The 18,918-nt window shown below is 54.1% G+C and overlaps 3 protein-coding genes across 7 annotated transcripts in view; 2 read left to right on the top strand and 1 right to left on the bottom strand.

Annotated features, from left to right (window-relative positions):
- C1H11orf68 (chromosome 1 C11orf68 homolog) lies at window positions 1-2,287 on the bottom strand. Of its 3 annotated transcripts, none has more exons than XM_059401268.1 (2): window positions 2,118-2,287; window positions 1-1,423 (listed from the first exon to the last, which is right to left on the bottom strand). In XM_059401268.1, the coding sequence occupies exons 1-2, from the start codon at window positions 2,270-2,272 to the stop codon at window positions 667-669; spliced, it is 912 nt and encodes a 303-aa protein (XP_059257251.1). In that variant the 5' UTR covers window positions 2,273-2,287; the 3' UTR covers window positions 1-666. The 3 variants fall into 3 exon arrangements, with proteins under 3 accessions (XP_059257251.1, XP_059257269.1, XP_059257258.1); XM_059401286.1 differs by having other exon boundaries at window positions 1-1,426; window positions 2,118-2,214; XM_059401275.1 differs by lacking the exon at window positions 2,118-2,287 and adding an exon at window positions 1,709-1,727 and having other exon boundaries at window positions 1-1,426.
- Window positions 2,288-2,424: 137 nt separating this feature from the next.
- On the top strand, window positions 2,425-4,772 carry DRAP1 (DR1 associated protein 1). 3 transcript variants are annotated; one of them, XM_059401319.1, is made up of 7 exons: window positions 2,425-2,731; window positions 2,980-3,052; window positions 3,165-3,258; window positions 3,560-3,679; window positions 3,779-3,893; window positions 4,133-4,221; window positions 4,298-4,340. In XM_059401319.1, the coding sequence occupies exons 1-7, from the start codon at window positions 2,690-2,692 to the stop codon at window positions 4,323-4,325; spliced, it is 561 nt and encodes a 186-aa protein (XP_059257302.1). In that variant the 5' UTR covers window positions 2,425-2,689; the 3' UTR covers window positions 4,326-4,340. The 3 variants fall into 3 exon arrangements, with proteins under 3 accessions (XP_059257302.1, XP_059257284.1, XP_059257292.1); XM_059401301.1 differs by lacking the exon at window positions 4,298-4,340 and adding an exon at window positions 4,553-4,772 and having other exon boundaries at window positions 2,427-2,731; XM_059401309.1 differs by lacking the exon at window positions 4,298-4,340 and adding an exon at window positions 4,553-4,772 and having other exon boundaries at window positions 2,429-2,731; window positions 3,800-3,893.
- Window positions 4,773-8,095: 3,323 nt separating this feature from the next.
- The window catches only part of TSGA10IP (testis specific 10 interacting protein), a 29,955-nt gene continuing 19,132 nt past the window's right edge, over window positions 8,096-18,918 (top strand). Inside the window, exon 1 of the mRNA XM_059386964.1 lies at window positions 8,096-8,179. Within this exon, the coding sequence (XP_059242947.1) occupies window positions 8,096-8,179 (84 nt within the window). The remainder of the gene's footprint in view (window positions 8,180-18,918) is intronic.

The following is an 18,918-nucleotide window of genomic DNA, read 5'->3' as shown; positions in this document are numbered from 1 at the left end:
GACCCAAACTGGGTTTTATTGAAATGCCAGGAGCAGGCACATGTCAAAGTAGTAAAGGAAGGAAGGAAAGAAGGAAGGAAGGTGGTGCAGGCTGTGAGGTGGTGGGGGAGGGGCGGGCCCCATGTCCATGGCCCTGGCATCTCTCTCTGCCAAGGGCTGAGTGGGTACAATTACCCAACCCCCCCAGCACCCCCCCGAGATAGCATGCTTAGGCCTGCAGGGCCTTTGCCCCCTGGACTGTGAAGGCTCCAAGAGGGACCGGAAGCACTCATTTTTGTCTCTTGTGAGGGAGGAGAAGGAAAGGTTTCAGAAGGAGAGGTACAGCCGGGGATGAGGGTGGCCGGGGCAGGCTCTCCTCCTGGGAATCTGTACCCAGTCTGCGGTCCTGGATGACAGAGGGAAGCAGCAGTGAAAAGAGCTGAGGGTCCGGCCCTCAGGGAGCCAGAGCCTCCAGCTGGTGGGGACTTGAGTCAGCCCTGAACAGAGGGCACGAGTTCAAGGGAATGGAAGATGCAGGCAGTTTCCGGTTGGCCGACTGACTGACGCAGTCCTCAGAGCTGGGGGGCTCAAATTCCGTGGGACAAAGAGGAGGAAGACGGGAGAATCCATCCCTAGCAGGGAGGGGGGACGAAGGGGGCAGAAGGTGGTCTCCCCTGACCGGCCGAATTAGGTCAGTTCCACATTGTTGGCGCGGTCCAGCACACGGGAGCCACGGGTACTGCCCCCCAACTGAAAACGACTCTCGTAGAGTGTGGGGCAGAGGTGCCAGCGGTTGGCTCGGTAGATGCCCAGGTAGGTGTAGACGTCAGGCTTGTAGGTGAGCAGACACTTGATGCCTGCCGCACGGATGGCCGCATCTGCCTCTAGCACACCCAAGCGGTCCGTGAAGTCATCCGTGTAAACACAGATGACTTGGCGCCCCCCCTCCCTGGCCCGTGGGCTCACCTTGGCCACCTGAAGCCGGCCCTCCACCACAGCCCGAGCAATGCCGGCCCAGGCGTGGTCCAGCTTGAAGCCAGGTGCCAGGTGTATCAGCCACTTGCCAGAGAGCACGTGATGGGTGATGGCCAGCTGGCGTAGGGTGCTCGGTGTGATGGGCCGCCCACTGGTCTGCAGAGCTTCCCAGGCTGCCTGCAGGCCCTGCACATCACCGGAGTTGGGGACGTAGCCCTGCCCATATGCCGCAATCCAGCCCACAGGCTCAGAGTTGGGCGAGCCAGGGTCTCCATAGCGAGTAACTTGGGAGGGTGGGTACTTGGCCAACCACGCATCCAGCTCGGCGGCAGGTGTGGTGCGGGCATCAAACACCAGCCAGGGGTCCATGTCCGCTGCCATGGCCTCCGCGGCCAGGTGCTCAGCAGTGAAGCCATCCTCACGGCCGCCTGGAGAGTCTTCCTCCTCCATCTCTTCACCAGGCTCCATCCTGCTATGGAGGAACCGAGTTAGGGCAGGCCCAGGACACATCTACAGCTTGGCTGGGCCCTAGCAGGTGCGGCCAATGAGCTAAACTCTGTGGCCTTGGGCGAGATTTAAGGTCCCATGCCTCGGTTGCCTCATCTCTACAGCTGACAGCTCTTCTGTCCCCTAGAGCTGTCGAGCCTTAAACACCCGAGGCGGAATAAGGGCTCCATAAAGGCTGTTGCTCAGCTCATTATCACTCTCCCTGATGCACAGACCAAAAACTGAGGCTCAGAGAGAAGGGACTTACCCAAGGTCACACCTGCAGTGAGTGACAGGGCCGAAATGTGAATTCAGGTAGGGAAGCAAACAGCCCAGCTACACCTCCTGGCCCTGCCAATAACTGGCAGGAATCCAGAGCACTGGGATTTAACGAAGGGAAGCAAAGAAGCGCACGTTCGCGCAGCATCGAGTAAGGCCCAGTAGGGCCAGACCCTCGAGGATGGCGCTGTCGGGTCCACCTGAAGACAAGCAGGCTGAGGCCCAGAAAGAGCAGTGCCCGGTCCAAGGCCAATGGGGCGGTAGCCGGACTGGAACCCAGGCTTGTTAGAGCCTAGGAGAGCGCCAGCCTCGGGCCAGCCGCGCCCGCCGCCATTAGCGCCCACATCCTGAGCCGCGCCCCCGCCCAGCCCTGCCCCGTCCCGCAGCCCCGCCGTCACCTTCGGCCTTCGCCGCGCTCGGCGCCGGCCCAGCCCCGCGCCCTGTTCCGCTCCTGCCGGGGCTCTGCGCCGCCGCCGCTGCCGCCGCCGCCACCGCCACCGCCACCGCCGCCACCGCCGCGCCCCGCCCCCGCCACGGCCGCCGCCGCCGCCATCTTAGCGCCCGCCGTCTCAACAACAACTTTATAGACAAGCGCAGCACGGGGCGGGGCCACCGGGCCGGTCGGCCGCGCCGCGGGGCGGGGCCTGAGTGGGGAGGGGCTGACCCCGGGGGCGGGGCCGGGGTCTGGGGGCGGGGCTAACGTTCGTTCTCCTAAGCTTGGGGGGCCGGCGGGAGTGGCGGTCCGGTCCGGGATCGTCGCGCACCGCCGGGGAGGCTCCAAGGGGAGGGCTCTCCGGCCCTGAGAGCGGCGTGCTGACCGGCGGCGCTAGGACCTCGTGGGGAGCGGCGGGGGCGGAGCAGGCGGCACCAGGACCCGGGGGAACCGCGACAGGCGGGCGGCGAGCAGGCCCGGGGGCCGGGAAGCTGCGGACGGCGGCGCTGGGCCCGGTGCGGCGAGAGAGGCCCTGAGATGCCGAGCAAGAAGAAAAAGTATAACGCGCGGTTCCCGCCGGTGAGCACGTGGCCAGGCCCGGGAGGAGCAGGCCGGGCTCCCGGGAGGCTCGGGCCCAAGCCGGGCTGGGTGGGGGGGCGGGCGCGTCGCGGTGTTCGGGGACACGGACGCCCCGCCCCCTTCCGTGCTCTCCCGGCGTCGGGGGCCCCCCGCCCCCTTTCTCCCGGATACCCTCTCTCATCCCCCCGCCCCAGCACCCCTTTCTGGGACCGAGGTGACAGGGTCCGAGTTTTCTGCCCCCTTCCCAGGCGCGGATCAAGAAGATCATGCAAACTGACGAAGAGATCGGGAAGGTGGCAGCGGCGGTGCCTGTCATCATCTGTATCCTGTCGGGGCCTGGCCAGGTTGAGGGACGTGGGGTAGGGAGGAAGCCCGGGGTCGCCTTCTTTAGGCTGGGGATCCCCCCACCCGTATTCTCCTTGACGCTCCTCAGCGCGGGCGCTTGAGCTGTTCCTGGAGTCCCTGTTGAAGAAGGCTTGCCAGGTGACCCAGTCCCGAAATGCCAAGACCATGACCACATCCCACCTGTGAGTGGCCCGGAGCTGGTCGGGCCCAGTGGGACCCTGCCCCAGGAGGTCACACACTTAGGGGAGGTGGGAGGCTGCTGAGAGACCAGCAGTGCCTCAGACACTGGTGGGTTTGAACTGGGGGAGGATGGGCTGGGCGCTCTAGCCTAATGGGAAGGTCCCTTAGTGGAGATGGGGTGGAGGTTTTCCAGGCTCCGTTCTCCTGACATCCAAAGACCCTTACTGTCCCTTCTTGCTGAGGGCCCAGATATCTGCCCCCCCCCCCCCCGCCTGAATGCCATCTTCTCTCCACCGCTTCCAGGAAGCAGTGCATTGAGCTGGAGCAGCAGTTTGACTTCTTGAAGGACCTGGTGGCCTCTGTGCCTGACATGCAGGGAGATGGGGAAGACAACCACATGGACGGGGACAAGGGTACCCGCAGGTGGGGAGCCAGGGCCAGGGGCTCAGGCAAGGAAGGCCAAGGCCACCCGGGTTGGGGGTGGTTGGGGGGTGGTCAGGGAGTGCTGAGATCTCTGGGCAGATGGACTGTCCCTTCCCGAAGGGGCCGGAAGCCTGGCAGCGGTGGCCGGAGGAATGGTGGGATGGGGAGCAAAAGCAAGGACAAGAAGCTGTCAGGGACGGACTCGGAGCAGGAGGTGAGTGAGGCTCCCCCAGCCCCCTGCCCTACCCTGTGGTGTGGAGAGGGCGGTCTTCTGTCAGGCCTTGCTGGCTGGACACCTGGTCCCGTCCTCACTTGGACTCTCTTGTAAACTGGGCCGGTAAAGGTTAGGCTGTCGGAGCTCAGTCTTCTGTCCTTGCCACTCCCGAGGGTCTAGGCTCTCCAGGGATGAGCTCGTGCTTTTCTTGTCATCTCTGCCCCTTGCCTTGCTCCCAGGATGACTCTGACGACACAGACACGGATGGGGAAGAGGAGACATCACAGGCTCCAGCCCAGGCCAGCCATCCCGCTGCCCACTTTCAGAGGTAAGCACCTCAGGGGCAAGAGAGGGGGACTAGCGGACTCCATAAGGCTGACATGTCCTTTTTGTCCTCGTGGCAGATCTGGAGGACAGGAGGGGAGGAACTGAGGAGGGCTTAAATGCAGGAGACTGCTCTCAGAAGGTCTCCTCCCTGACCCGCATCCAGCCCCACTGAGCATGTGACCTGTTCTAGGTCCTTCCCTTCTCTGGGCTTGGCCACCCCCTGGTACACAGGGCCACCGGCTCCGTGCTGGCGGGGGTGAGGCAGGGCTCGGTGGGCAGAAATGGGCACCAGAGAGGGGCCTGATCTTTCTCTCCTGCTTTCTGCCCTGCAGCCCCCCAACACCCTTCATGCCTTTCACCTCGACTCTGCCTCTGCCCCCAGCCCCCCCGGGCCCCTCGGCGCCTGACGCAGAGGACGAAGAGGACTATGACTCCTAGCGCCCTCTGCCCCCCAGGCCACGCCCCCTTTTAGTTGGTTTTAGTTGCTCTGGGGGGGGGGGGAGAAGATAGAGCTGTTCTTAAATTTATTAAAAAATTAATAATAAAAGGGAACACCCGTGTCTGTCCCAGCCTGCGTCCAGGGCTCCGTGGCCACCTTCCTGTCCATCCGCCTGCTTTCCCTGTGCTGAGCTGAGGCCAAGAGCGGTGGCGGGCAGGGCAGCTGCTGAGTGAAAGGAGGGTCCCGAGGCCCCGGTTCGGTCAGGGCGGGGGCAGGGGCGCTGGCGGAGGGAAGGTGGGCAGAGTGGTGGGGTAGGGCTGGAGCCAGGGGAGCTGGTTACTCTGGGGGACCACCTGTTCCGTTGTGCCGTGGGACCCTGGCGAGGCTCCTCTTTCTCTGAGCCTCTTCTGCCCCTTCTGAACTGCTGCAGAGGGACAGATTGGACAAATAACGGGAAAAGGCCTTGCAGACCACAGAGCTCCGTGCCCGATGCAGTGAAGGGCACAGGGGAAGGGCCGTGGGAGCAGAGGTAGGTCGGACTGTCGAGGGCTCAAAGATCCCCTTTCAAGCAGGGCAGTGACCCAGGTAGTCAGTCCGCCCCCATTTCTGAGCAGACCCTGGGACGGAAGGCAGATGTTTGCCCTCAGGGAGCCGGGGCTGGTGAGGCCGTCGGGGGGAGACACGGTGGCCAACGGGCAGACTCGAGGTGTGTGTCATCAGTAGACTCACGGGTGCCTAGAGCTCACTGGCTAGGGGGCAGAGAGGGAGGGAACCCTTAGGGACTGTCAGCTTGCTTTCTGCAGCGACTTGGGCAGGGGCCCTTTTCCAGCTGGAGGACCCAGAGAAAGAGCGAGGTTAGGGTCAGGATCCCAAGTTGGGCTGTGGTGAGTTTTGGGCGCCGTGAAGCTGCCAAGGGGAGACATCGAATGGGCTGTGGAATGTTGGAGGCCTGGAGACAGACGTGTGAGCCTTGAGAGGAAGCGACCCTGCCCCAGGGAGAGAGGGGAGGGCCTGGGCAGGCCACCAAAGGACACAGAAGAGCAGCCACACCCAGCACCCTTGGGAGCCACAGGTGGTGCCCGCCCAGGTGTGTCTGGGAGGAGGGAGAGGTCAGCTGTCCCAGCAGCTCACAGGCTTTAGGGAACGCTTGGTGGTGGCTGATGGCCCGGAGCAGGAGGTGAGAAGCCGAGGCGAGGGGAAACGAGCCTCAGGGCTGAGAAGCAGAGGCTAGAGCCGTGGCTCAGAACGAGGACAGAGAGACGGTTTGGGGTTTTGTTTTCTAAGTTAGCGGAAACACAGGCCGTGGGGAAGGAGGGACTGACGGATGGGAGGGAGACTGAGGCAGGGAGGCGAGCTGGCCTGAGGCTGACCCCCGCCTGGCCAGGGCGAGGGAGAGGACGCTGAGTGGGTGTGGCAGGGACACTGAGGTATTCAGTTTTGGTGCAACAGTGTGACTTCTTTGGGGCACAGGAGGCCGGGTGCCAGGCGTGGATGGGCCCGGGCATCCAGAGCCAGGGGGTCACCCTGGTCCTGTCCTGCCATCTTTTGGGGAGCATCTCTCTTGTGCTCACCCTATAGTGAGCACCTCTCCCTGAGGTGGACAGGTGGGGACATTGCAGCACACCCTGGCCCCTGTGTGAGGGGTGGAGGCCGTGTCATGGCCCTAGCAGGCCAGTCAGCGGCCCTGACCCTTGGGACTCAGGGTGGACTGTTGGGGAAGGGTCTTGACAAGACAGTCAGCTTTGCCATGGCAGCCAGAGGCGGCAGGGAGCCCTTTCCAGAGTCCTGGTGAGGGTGACAGTGGCCACGCTGGGGTAGCAAAGCTGACAGAACGTAGATTGGGCGCTGCCGGCAGTTGGTTCCCATCCCGACGGGTGATCCTGACTGAGAAGGAAGCCAGCGCTGGAGACCCAGGAGCCTCAGAGAGACCCATTTCTGATGATACCAGGACCTGGTCTTGCCTGAACCCCGTCTACCTTAGACTTCCTCATCACGTGAGCCAATAAACATTGTCCGCCCTCAAAGCCAGTTGGCTTTCGGTCACTTGTGACTGCAAGAGCTCTGGTGGCAGGGACCACGAATGGGAAGCGGTTTCCAGCAGCCGGGAACGGAAGCGGTCTTCCTGGCAGCCAGCTGGGCCCAGTCCGGGCAAGCTGGACCCCGGGGTCTGCAGCGCCGAGGGCGTGCCATGCACGTGTGACGCACGTAGGTGGGAGAGGAAGCCGCCCTCGGAACCGGTGGCTGGGCCACGGCTGGAGATGAGGTTCTGAACGGAGAAGGTTCCAGAATGGAGAGGCTGGGAACGACTAGAGAAGGCAAGAAGCCCAGGATGCTGGGAGCAGCCTTCCAGGCAAAAGACTTGAGGAGGCCCAGGTGAGGGGGAGATGCCCGGGAGCCTCTGTGTTGTGGGCCCTGCTGCTTCAGGCGGGGCGGTGGGCTGAGGGGCGTAACCTCTGGAGCCAGGCCCTGGGTTCGAATCCTGACTTCTCCATGTGCTAGTCTCAAGCGAGTTCTATAGCTTCTCTGTATGTCAGTTTTCTCTGTAAAGTGGGGCTACGGGTTACCTATGTTAGTTATCATGCTCTACTACATATACTAGTTACTAGGGCAAGCGGCTGACTTAAAATACATACGCTCAAAGGCAGTGAACTTCATCGCTGGCTCACATGAGACTCTTAAGGAGATTGATCTGATCAACAGCAGTGTTTCTCCAAGAGGGATTTCAGGGCCCAGACCCCTTCCACCTTGGGGCCCCACCATTCTCACCCCATGAGTTTCAAGGGACAAGCTCGTAGCCCACAGAGGTGTTTTGGGCCAGGGTTGGAAGTGGCCCCGTTGCTTCTTCCTACGGGAACTGTCACAGGGTCCCACCTGAGGGAGGCTAGGAAAAGTGGTCTAGCCACCCAGTGGGTCCGACCTGCTGGTTCTGCTCACAGGCCTTTGGGAAGGGCCTAACCCAGCATTCACAATGTGTTAGGAGTGCAGCCTCCTGAGTGAGGGCAGGGCGGGCCCCGGGGAGACAGTATCCTTGACTGGGCCTGGCCCCGTGGTGCATCCTGGGAAGGGGAAAGATGGCTGTGCCCGGTGGGCACCCCTGGGCACCAGGGGCCAGCAGCTTGCCGACATTCCAGCACATTCCACCTACAGAGCTCTGTCTGGGCCCGGACGATCTCCCTTCATTCTCTGTTTCCACTGGGGGTGCCTTGGGCATTGAGCCAAGTCCTATCTGAATGCCTCAGCCCAGCCTTGGCCCCACTCTGGGGTATAAGTGTGACCAGTGTGTGAAACGGGCAGCTGCTCCTGAGACAGCGTGGCCACTGGGGGCTGTCCCCACTCAGGTGCAAAGTATGGACCCACCCCCGCCTTGCCAAGCATAGAGGCCCCCAAGCATTCCTTGATCACCCCATGTCCTCAGGCAGCAGGGACAGGAGAGGCCATGGTCATCCACCAGGAGCAGGAAACAGCGTGCTGTCGCCAGGGGCTGGCATGGAAGCTAGTGGCCCCAGAGCTCACACTGCTGGTAGGAATCTCAGATGGTGTGACCACCTTAGAAAACAGTTGGGCAGCTCCTCCTCGAGTCCACTGACCTACGCTTCCCTGCAAGCACGGTTCCGTTCCTAGGCATGTGTCCACCGACAGACATACAGGAATGTTCGTAGCTCCCGGCCAAGACAACCCACATGCCCAGCAAGAGAGAATGTGACTAAATGATGGAATACTGGGCAATAGAAGAGCCACAGAAAAGCCCTAATCACCATCGCACGCAATAGCATGGGCAGATCGCGTGGACGTTCTGTTGAGCCAAAGAAGCCAAACACAGGACTCCACATGATGATTGTTCATTTAAATGACGTTCCGGGGCAGACAGTGGGATTCAGCATGATGCTACCACGTGGGGGGAGGAGAGGGGCTGGGGGGTGTGTGTGTGCGCAAAGCAGCCCTCTGGAAATGTTTCACTGCTCGAACTGGGTGGTGCTTGTATGTAAAAGTACATTAAAGCCACACATTTCAGATGTTTGTTTGTAGGATGACCTCGTATCAATTTCATCTATCTCTTGGGAGCCCGTGGTCTGCTAGGTACTGATGATTATGGATGTTCTCTGGGTTTATTTCTGATTGGGGGAGAGAGACAATGAGGAAGACATAGAGTATGTCAGATGGCGGGGCGTGCCCTAGAGAGAAGAAAGCACAGTAAGGGAGGGGGCGGGAGTCCGGGGACAGGAAGGGTGGCCCCAGCCATCCCATATAGGCTTCAGGGGAAGCTCTGACAAGGTGAGATTAGAGTAGAAAACCAAGGAGAGGGCTCCAGGCAGAGGCACAGCGAGGGCAAAGCCCTGGGGGGATTGTGATTTGATTGGGTCAGGTTTCCCTAGGGGCTTCCCCACCCCCCTCCCACGACCTTGCCCACTGCCTGGGAGCCTGACTTAGGAGCCACCAGCCCTGTATTTGGGCTGCCTTGGCTGAGGGGTGTTTTTGCCGCAGCCTGTCAGGAGGCCTCAGAAGCTTCCTGAAGGGGAAGAAGGTAGTGGTGTGGGCACAGTAGGAGCACTTACCCATATGCGCGTTCTGTGCAGGGCTCAGGGGCCTGGTGAGTGGGGAAGTGGGAGTTAATGGCCTGCCTCCTCCTCTTACCCGAGGGCCATCCTTTCTCAGGTACAATAGGTTTGGCTCCAGGACATGAAGGGAACCAAGCTCCTACTGTCCCAGGCCCCCCCCCCCCCCCCCGGGCCGCTGTGGGCACAATGGCAGGGGGATGACACCTGTGACCCAGATGCTCTACCAGGGGCTGGTCCCTCCTCTCCCTGGGCAGAGCCTTTGGGAGAGTGGCGGGGGACTCTGGACTTCCTTGGGGGACTCCTCGTAGCTAGAGAGTGGGGTGGGAGTTGGGTGGACCTCACTTCTTTAATCAGAGTGAACTCTATTCTGAAATCATGTTCCTTGCTATTTTGTGTGCATGTGTATGTTCAAATGTCATTAAAAAAAAAAAAAAAAAAAAAAAGGAATAAGGACTAGGATCTTTGCCCCCGCCCTGGTAATCGGAAAGCTGCAAAGGACAACAGGAGATCCCACGTGGCACCTGCCAGACCAGCGAGAATAGGAAGCCTCACGAACAGGGATGCTGGTGAGGAGCTGGTAAATGGAAGTCTGGTGCTTTCGGTGGGAATCAGGATGTTCGAAAGGGCATTCTGACACCTGTGTGCCCCCCACCCCCTGTCCAGCAGGTCCACTTCTGGGTAAAAGCTCTCACAAACTGATGTGTCCTCGGGACGGTTTGAGGTGGCGAAGAGCCAGAGGCTAAGTGTCAGATAGCAGTGTGGACAAGGCTTACACACAGAATGTTGCGTGAAAAACAGAAAAACACAGGACAAGATCCTCAGCAGAGCCTTGTTTATGGAAACTGAAATCACAGGAGCAGGACAGTCTTGTATATTTCTGTCAATTACGCTGTGACCTGCAGCAGCAGGCGGAAGGTCTCTCTGCTGCAGTTTCCCCATCTGTAAAGTGGAGACCACAGTAGCAACTCCTTCAGGGACACTTGATGATGATACATTAAGTGCTTAGCAAAGTGCCCAACACACAGTGAGCACGAAGTAAATGGTGCCTCCTGTCTCTGATGCATTTGGAGGTCGCCGCCAAGAAATCAGATTGGAAGGGCGAGTGTCAGACACAAGGTGGAGGAGTGGCTATGGGATGCTGGGATAGGAGTGAAAGGAAAGTTTATTTCAAAGGGAGGCTTTTTTGGGGACACTGGTGATGTGCTGAGTGCCCGAAACCGAGGAGCATGCTCTGCTCCAGGCAATGTTCCCAAGTTTAAATAAAAACAGAAGATATTGCCAGTTGTCATTTTCCAAAATGGGCTAAACCCCACTTATCTCCCTAGACAGGATCTCATAAGGACAGGAAAACAGTGGCCCTGCGTGTTTATGGGATCATGTATGTTTTTATCATTCACTCACTCAACAAGTATTTCTGAGCCCCTGTTCTGTGCCAAACCCTGTTCTGGGCTCTGGAGAGGAACACACAAAAGATTTTTTCTTAAACCATTTTATTATTTTTTTTATTTTGTTTTATTTACTTATTAGAGAGAGAGAGAAAAAGTGCACGCACACAAGCAGGGGCGGGGAGAGGGGGAGGGAGAAACCGCTGAACAAGAAGCCAGGACCCTCAGGATCATGACCTGAGCCGAAGGCAGAGGCTCAACTGACTAAGCCACCCAGGGGCCCCAAACACACAAAAGCTTTGACCGCCTGTTGTTTCGGGTCTGACTCTGGAGTCTTTGCTGAGGGTCACATTGAGCTGCGAGCTGCTTCAGGGATGTCTTTGGGACTCAGCATCAGAAGACAATCAAGACCAAAATCAAGAACTACTCAACTTGCCCTTTTGGAGAAGCTGCTTCCCCAAGTAGAACCAGACCAGGAACTGCTGGCGGGACTACCTGGATGTCCACCACAGTGACTGAGAAAGGGGGTGATGTCTCCGTGTTCGAGCAAGTCCCCTCCCCAAATCCTGGGTGTCAACCTGGGACAACCACCAGCAGAAGGCACGTATCCTGGGAACATCTCAGCAGGCTCCGCCCACCCCTCCTCTGTCCTCTACCCTTCTCCCAGGGTGGCGATGGGGGGCCTGGGTACACAGTGACCCCCACACCGGGATCCTGAATCATGATGCAAATAATAACACTCATTGGAAACGTGTAAGACTGTGTCTGTGTCAACAGCTAGATGATCGGGCAAGGTGCTGGGGTTGGAATGAGTAGGAAGAGGGGCTTCCACCAGGAAGAGGGGCTTCCGGGTGACTGTTTTTTCTGTTTTTTTTTTTTTTTTTTTTTTTTAATGTTATTAAATCGACCACCACCTCTATACCCCCACCAAAAATTGGCAACCTGCTCCCAGGGGGGCTTCTGCTCCAGGTGGGGATGGTGTAATTGCCCACCACAAACAAAAGTGTGATATCTAAGGGCTGGGCGGTAGGTGCCGGAAGGGGAAGAAAGCAGGGAGAAGGGACAGGAGACAGATGGGGTGTGAGTCGGCTCACGGTTCCAGACGCTCAGAGGTGTGGCCCTGGCCACTGGGTCCCTCCCCCTTCCTTGTTCTGTGAAGGGCGCGCTGTGGGTTTCCAGCCACCAAGTCTCTGCTGTGGCCCTGGTACCCGGTACCCAGGCAGGGTTCACTCTCCCCTTCCCCTAAGTGCTTCAAGTTCTGTTTCTGTCTCCTGGGTTCTCTGCCCCTGCCTGTCCCCTCCCCACCCCGAGCCACATCTGACCTTGCAGGGAAGCCGGTCACTTGGGGGGCAGGTCGGGGAGAAGCTGATGCTGGTGGTAGGGGCCTCCATAGGACGTCTCTCAGGATACCCCTAAGGGAGTAGAACACCCCGTAAGAGTTTGGGCTCTGTGATGCTACCTGTATTTCATAGCACAATGTTCATCAGCCTTGTAGTCACATTACCTTGTAGTCCATAACCTGACATCTCTGTGCCTCAGTTTCCTTATTATGAACGTGGCATCATCATTTTCCCTACGTCGTGGGGTTGTCGTTAGGATTAACTGACATGTATAGAGATCCGTTGACTGTTCCGTGCCAGGCTCAGTTCTAGGCACTAGCATTAGGCGGGGAGCAAACCCAGTGTACTTAACCTTTGGTGGTGTGGGGGGTCTCACCTCTTATTGCTCTTGGAATTGCTGGAGAGCTCTGAAGGCGACCCATGCCCAGGGCCCATCTGCAGAGATTCTGATCTAACTGGCTCGGAGGCCCCAGGCATTGGTACATTTGATGCCTGGGTGGCTCAGTCAGCTGAGTGTCTGCCTTCAGCTCAGGTCATGATCCCAGGGTCCTGGGATCGAGCCCCACATCAGGCTCCCTGCTGAGCAGAGAGTCTGCTTCTCTCTCTACTTGCTGCTTCCCCTGCTTGTGCTCTTTCTGATAAGTAAATAAATACAATCTTTAATAAAAAAAAAAAAAAACATAAACGCTTCCCAGATGGTTCTAATGGGCCTCCAGGGTTAAGAGCCCCCCAGTGCTGTGTTTTTCTCCACTGTGAGTCCAGGTTCACCTTTGTAAGCTCGGTTTCAATCTTCTGGCTGCCTGTCTCCCTGGGTTTGAATACTACTGCACTCATGACTGGAAAATTCTTCCTCTCCTCCCAAAATAATTATCTAGCCACACTAAACTGTCAAACCCAGCTCACCTCCTTCCGCCAGTATAATTAACTCCTTGTATGCCACTCATCTCACCACACACACGCGCCACACACACACACACACACACACACAACTCAGCCTTCGCAGTCCCTAAACTACATAGCCTTTAAAGCTCAGCTCAGGGGCGCCTGGGTGGCTCAGTGGGTTAAGCCGCTGCCTTGGGCTCAGGTCATGATCCCAGGGTCCTGGGATCGAGCCCCACATCAGGCTCTCTGCTCAGCAGGGAGCCTGCTTCCTCCTCTCTCTCTGCCTTTCTCTCTGCCTGCTTGTGATCTCTGTCAAATAAATAAATAAAATCTTTAAAAAAAAAAAAAAAAAAAAAAAAGCTCAGCTCAAATGTCACCTCCTCCGGGAGGCCTTCCTGGGGGTCTGGCTGAAAGCAGGCTCTCCTTCCTTTCGGTCCTGGGTTAATGTTTGCATGATATACCTTCTCCCATCGTTTCCACTTGAACCCATCTGTATCTTGACATTTAGAGTGGGTTTCTGGCGGGCAGAATATGATTGAATCTTGCATTTTTTTTTTTGAATCTTGCATTTTTAATGCAATCTGATCATCTCTTCTTTTTAGTTGGCATGTGTACACAATTTACGTGCTTTTTTTTTTATTGTACCAAAATACATGTACAATTCACCACACTTTTAAGGGTACAGCGCAGTGACATTAAGTACTTCCTCTTCCACAGTGCTGTGTGACCATCACCACCCTTGAGCTCCAGAATCACGTCATCTTTCCAAATTGGAACTCTGGCCCCATTCAGCACCAGCTCCCCATTTCTGCCTTATCCCCTGGCCCTGGGGACCAGTGTTCTCTTCACTGTCTCCGGCTTTGACTCTCTTAGGTATCTTAGCTCACACGTGGGATCACACGACATTTACCCTTATGTGTCTGGTTTATTTCACTTAGCACAAGATCTTCAAGGTTCATCCATACTGCGGCATGGGTCAGAATTTCTTTTTTTAAAGGTTGAATAATATCCCATTAATCTATACACCACATTTTATTTACGCATTCATTCATGGGGGGACATTTGGGTTGTTTCTAGCTTTTGGTCACTGTGAAAAATGGTGTCACGAACACGGGCGTACAAATATCTATTCCAGTCCCTTCTTTCAATGCTTTGGGTTATAAGAGCAGGTGGGGTATTTCTGAGTCACGTGGCAGCTCTGTGAGTTTCCAAGGCAGCACCGTACTCTCTCCCAGGGCAGCCGCACCCTCTCACCTTCCCACCAACCAAGCACAAGGTGTCAATTTCTCCAAATCCCCACCTGTTACTTTCTGCATTTGTTTTTTCTTTTCTCTTGTAGCCAATGATGCTGGACATTTTTGCATGGGCTCATTGGCTATTTGTATATATTCTTTGGAGAAATAGCAATTCAAAACCTTTGCCCATTTTTTAATGTGTTTTTTCCCCTTGAAGTATAATAGACATACAGTGTTATATGAGTTTCAGGTTTACATTAGTTTACAACACAGTGAATTGACGAGTGCTCACCATGGTCGGCGTAGTTACCAACTGTCACCATACGGCATTATTACAGTATTATTGGTGATACTCCTTGTGCTATAATTTTCATCCCTGTGACTTATTTATTTTATAACAGGAAGTTGGTACCTCTGAATCCCCTTTGCCCATTTCGTTCATTCCTCTACTCCTTCCCCTCTGGCAACCACCGGTTTGTTCTCTGTTTTCACGAGTCTGTTTCTGTTTTTCCTTTGTTTGTGTGCTTGTTTCGCCCATTTTTATATCGGGTTGTTTGTCTATTTATTGCTGAATTTTAAGAGTTCTTTATATATTCTGAGCACAAGTTCTCTATCAAATACATGATTTGCAAATATTTTCTCCGATCTTGTGGGTTGCCTTTTCACTTCCTTGATGGTGTCCTTTAAAGCACAGAAGTTTTTAATTTTGATGAAATCTGATTTATTTTTTTTTCTTTTTGTTACTTGTGCTTTTAATGCTCTTAAGTTATAAACAATTGCCTAATCCAAGGTCATTCATGTGGGGTTTTTTTCCCCCAAGAATTTTATAGTTTTAGCTTTTACATTTAAGTTTGGGATTCATTTTGAGTTAATTTTTCATATATGGTGTGAGGTAGGGGTCCAACTTCACTCTTTTGCATGTAAAAATCTGGCAATCCCAGTATCATCTCTTGAAAAAACTCTTCTCTTCCCATTGAATAGTCTTGGCAGCCTTGTTGAAAATCAACTGACCATAAGTGTAAGAGCTCTTATTTCTGAATTTTCAACTCTATTCCATTGATCTCTGTGTCTGTCCTAATGCTAGTACCATGCTGTCTTGATTATAGTAGTATTAAAATTGGAGAAGGTGAGTCTTACACCTTTGTTCTTCTTTTCCAAGATTGTTTGGCTCTTCTGGGCCCCTTTACTTTCCACAAAACTTTAGGATCAGCTTCTCAATATCTGCCAAATGTAGCTGAGATCCTGATGGGGACTGAGTTGAATCAATTTACATGGTATTGCCATCTTCTGGGGTTTTTTTTTTGTTTTGTTTTTGTTTTTGTTTTTTTAAGATTTTATTTATTTATTTGACAGAGATCACAAACAGGCAGAGAGGCAGGCAGAGAGAGAGGAAGGGAAGCAGGCTCCCTGCCAAGCAGAGAGCCCGATGCAGGGCTCGATCCCAGGACCCTTTTTGTGGTCAGATTTTCTCCTGGTTTTTAATCACATTCCCCCCCTTCTTTGTACGTTTATTAATTTTTTATTGGATGCCAAGCATTGTGAACTTTACATTATTAATCTGGATTTTATTGAATCTCTTTGAAGAGTATTGGACTTTTTCTGGTAAATGAGTTACTTGAAGGTTAGGTTTGATCGTTTCGAGATTGATTTCAAGCTCTTTTATAGTGGGTCTAGAGTAGCTTTCATTAAGGGTTGATTTAAGTCTACCTCTAAGGCCTGGCCCATCTGGTTCTTTACTGAATTTTCTATGTATTCAGTGAGATTTCTTTACTGTGACTGGCAAGAATCTTCTTACCAAGCTTTCTAGTTCTGTGTGAGCTCTGGGAATTATTTGTCTTCAGCTCTGCAGTAATTGTTTTTCTCTTGAAATGTGCTCTGGTCCAGTTTTGCGGGGTTTCACCTTGTGCCATGTGCAGACTAGTATCCTTCCTAAAGCTTCAGGGGATCCCTTGACAGGGTCTGGGGCTCTTTTTCTACATAGGTACCTCCTCTTAAATGTTCCACCTCAGAAATTCTAGCTACCTTTTGCCTGTCCAAAGTCTGGCCTCTGACTCCTTAATCAGTGAGACTGATGGACCCTGTTTGGGGTCCTCTCCTTGCACGCAGTGGGGGTTCCCCTCTAGGCAGACAGCACATGTCGATGACCCAGGTAATGGTAAGGCTCACCTGCTCTGCTTCTCTTTTGTCTCATGGATTACAGTCCTGTGTGTTACCGGGTATCTAATATCTGAAAGTAGTTGTTTCTTTTGTTTGTCCAGTTTCTTAGTTGTCTGTGGCAAAAGGATAATTTTGCTCCAACTTATTTCTTCATGGCCAGAATCAGCAGTCCCTCCTTGGAATACCCCAAGTCCTTTGTCTGTTGCTCTTCCAAGGTTCTTCCCATTTCTGATCTTATCATAATTGTCAGTGCGAGTTTTACCTCCCCTGTTGGGCTGTGACCATCTCAAAGGGCAGAGGGCTTGTTTTATTCATGTCTGCATCCCTCCTAGTTGCCTGGCATATGGTACACATGTGGTGGGTGTTTGATCTGTCCTGTTTATCTTCCTTCAGGCCACCTCAGATCATATCCCCACCTCAGAGAATTCCTCCCCACACTCCAACCCGGGGGTAGTGCCAGAAATGCTGGTCAGTCTCCCCTTCCCACTGGGTTCCTGTGATTAGTGCAAAGATGGCCATGAGACTCGATGCAGGACATATCAGAGCCTTTCTCTGGCATTTTCCTTTCTCTTTCTCTCTCTCTTTTTAAAGATTTTATTTATTCATTTAACAGAAAGAGAGAGAGAGAGGGAGACAGCAAGAGAGGACATACAAGTGGGGGGAGCATCAGAGGGAGAGGGGAAAGCAGGCTTCCTGCTGAACAGGGAGCCTGATGTGGGGCTTGATCCCAGGACCCTGGAATCACAACCTGAGTGGAAGGCAGTTGCTTAATGACTGAGCCACCCAGGCGCCTCATCCCTGGGATTTTTCTACCCAGGAAGAGTCTTCATTTCACACTGGGCAAAGGTCCAAAGACAGCAACCTGGCACTCCCTGAATCCTACATTCCCATCAGAGAGAATAAAGGTGACAGAGAGAGGGAAATGGAAAAGAAACGGGGAGAGTCACACACACACACACACACACACACGTGCACACACACACGCACACACACAGGCAAAGGGACCTGAGTCCCACCATCCAGACAAAACTGAGTAAGCTCAGGCTTACTCTTGTCCTTTTTATGAGTTAGAAAATAAGCCAGTCATTTATTTTAGTCTTAATATAGTTCTGTCCGTCGCAAATCAAAGGGACCTGACAAATAAAATCAGCTCTAGACACTTGCTGAGTGAGTGGAATTAATTCAAACACTTGCCTCATACTCAAAGCATGTGAGGTAGTTTCCAAAAAGAAGCAGGAAGATAAGAGAAAAGTAGACATGGGAAGTCAAAAATGTGAAAACAGAATTTAAAAGAGAACATGAAGATCAAGATGAATAATATAAATAAATACGGGCACCTGGGTAGCTCAGTCGTTAAGTGTCTGCCTTCGGCTCAGGTCATCATCCTAGGGTCCTGGGATCGAGCCCCATGTCAGGATCCCTGCTCGGCGGGAACCCTGCTTCTCCCTCTCCTATTCCCCAAGTTGTGTTCCCTCTCTTGCTGTCTCTCTCTCTCTCTCTCTCTCTCTCTGTCAAATAAATAAAATCTTTTTTTAAAAAAAGAATATAAACAAATAAAGATGAAGCTCATAAAATGTTCTTGGCTCTATTAACTACATATCATGTTCATCTCTGAGCTTCCTGGCAGCCAGAGCAAGATGGGAGGTATAGTCACTTAGCTTCCCCAGCCCCCTCAACCCCAAGGAGAAGAGAGGGGAGCGCCTTTAAGTTCTTCAGGGAAAAGAATGTTTGTCCTAGACTAAAGGAAAAGCTTCAGATGGGGCTCTGTGAGGAGGTACTGGGGGTACTGGGTGGTGTGGCCGAGGCCGACCCCAACCACATTCCAGCAGGCAAAGTCTGTAATGAGCCTCCTGTAGGGTCCTAGGGAACAAGTAAGGTTGCCAAGTTTAGTCGTTAATTCTGTTAGCCTTGCCTTGAACTTTCAGTGGCTCTAGTCACAGCTAGTCACTCCCTGCTCTTTGAAACACTTTCTTCATTTGGCTAAGAGCCCTCACTCCTTCCACTTCTTCCCCACTGGGCTCTTGTCTGGGCTCCATGGCCATGTCTCCCTGACCTCTCTCGACCTCTGAATGCTGGCAGACCCTGGTGTAGTCTCCAGACCTCTCCTCTCCTCACCTGCCTCTCCGGGCACCAGCCTTCCAGTACCTGCCCTGGATGACAGTCCCTTGATCCACACTGGCCCTCGTGTCCAACCTCTCTAGCAGTCAGAGGGGCCTTTTAAAAATGTGAATCACAGGGCCCCTGGGTGGCTCAGTGGGTTAAAGCTTTTGCCTTTGGCTCAGGTCATGATCCCAGAGTCCTGGGATCAAAGCCCTGAATCAGGCTCCCTGCTCAGCAGTAAGCCTGCTTCCCTCCTCCCCTGCCTGCCTCTCTGCCTACTTGTGATCTCTGTTTGTCAAATAAATAAATAAATAAATAAACAAAATCTTTTAAAAAATAAATAAAAATAAAAATGTGAATCAGCTCACATCAGTTCCCCTCTCAAAACCCTCTACTTGAGGGCTACTTTCACCAAACAAGATTCATGGGATATAATTAAAGATTATTTCTGTTTCCCACTGTCCCTCTAAAGCTCATAAGAGCACTTCTCTCTCTGCCCACAAATGAAGTCATGACTTTCTGTGCCTTGTTTGCTTACAGTCTTATGACCACCTGAAATCATTCAGAAAGTTCTGTTAGACGGCCCAGCTTTGTGCGGTAGCCA

Source organism: Mustela nigripes, chromosome 1 (genome assembly GCF_022355385.1).
Source record: "Mustela nigripes isolate SB6536 chromosome 1, MUSNIG.SB6536, whole genome shotgun sequence".
NCBI classification, from domain to species: domain Eukaryota; kingdom Metazoa; phylum Chordata; class Mammalia; order Carnivora; family Mustelidae; genus Mustela; species Mustela nigripes.
The sequence above is the reverse complement of the archived record's forward strand: the minus strand, read 5'-3'. Positions and strand labels throughout refer to the sequence as shown.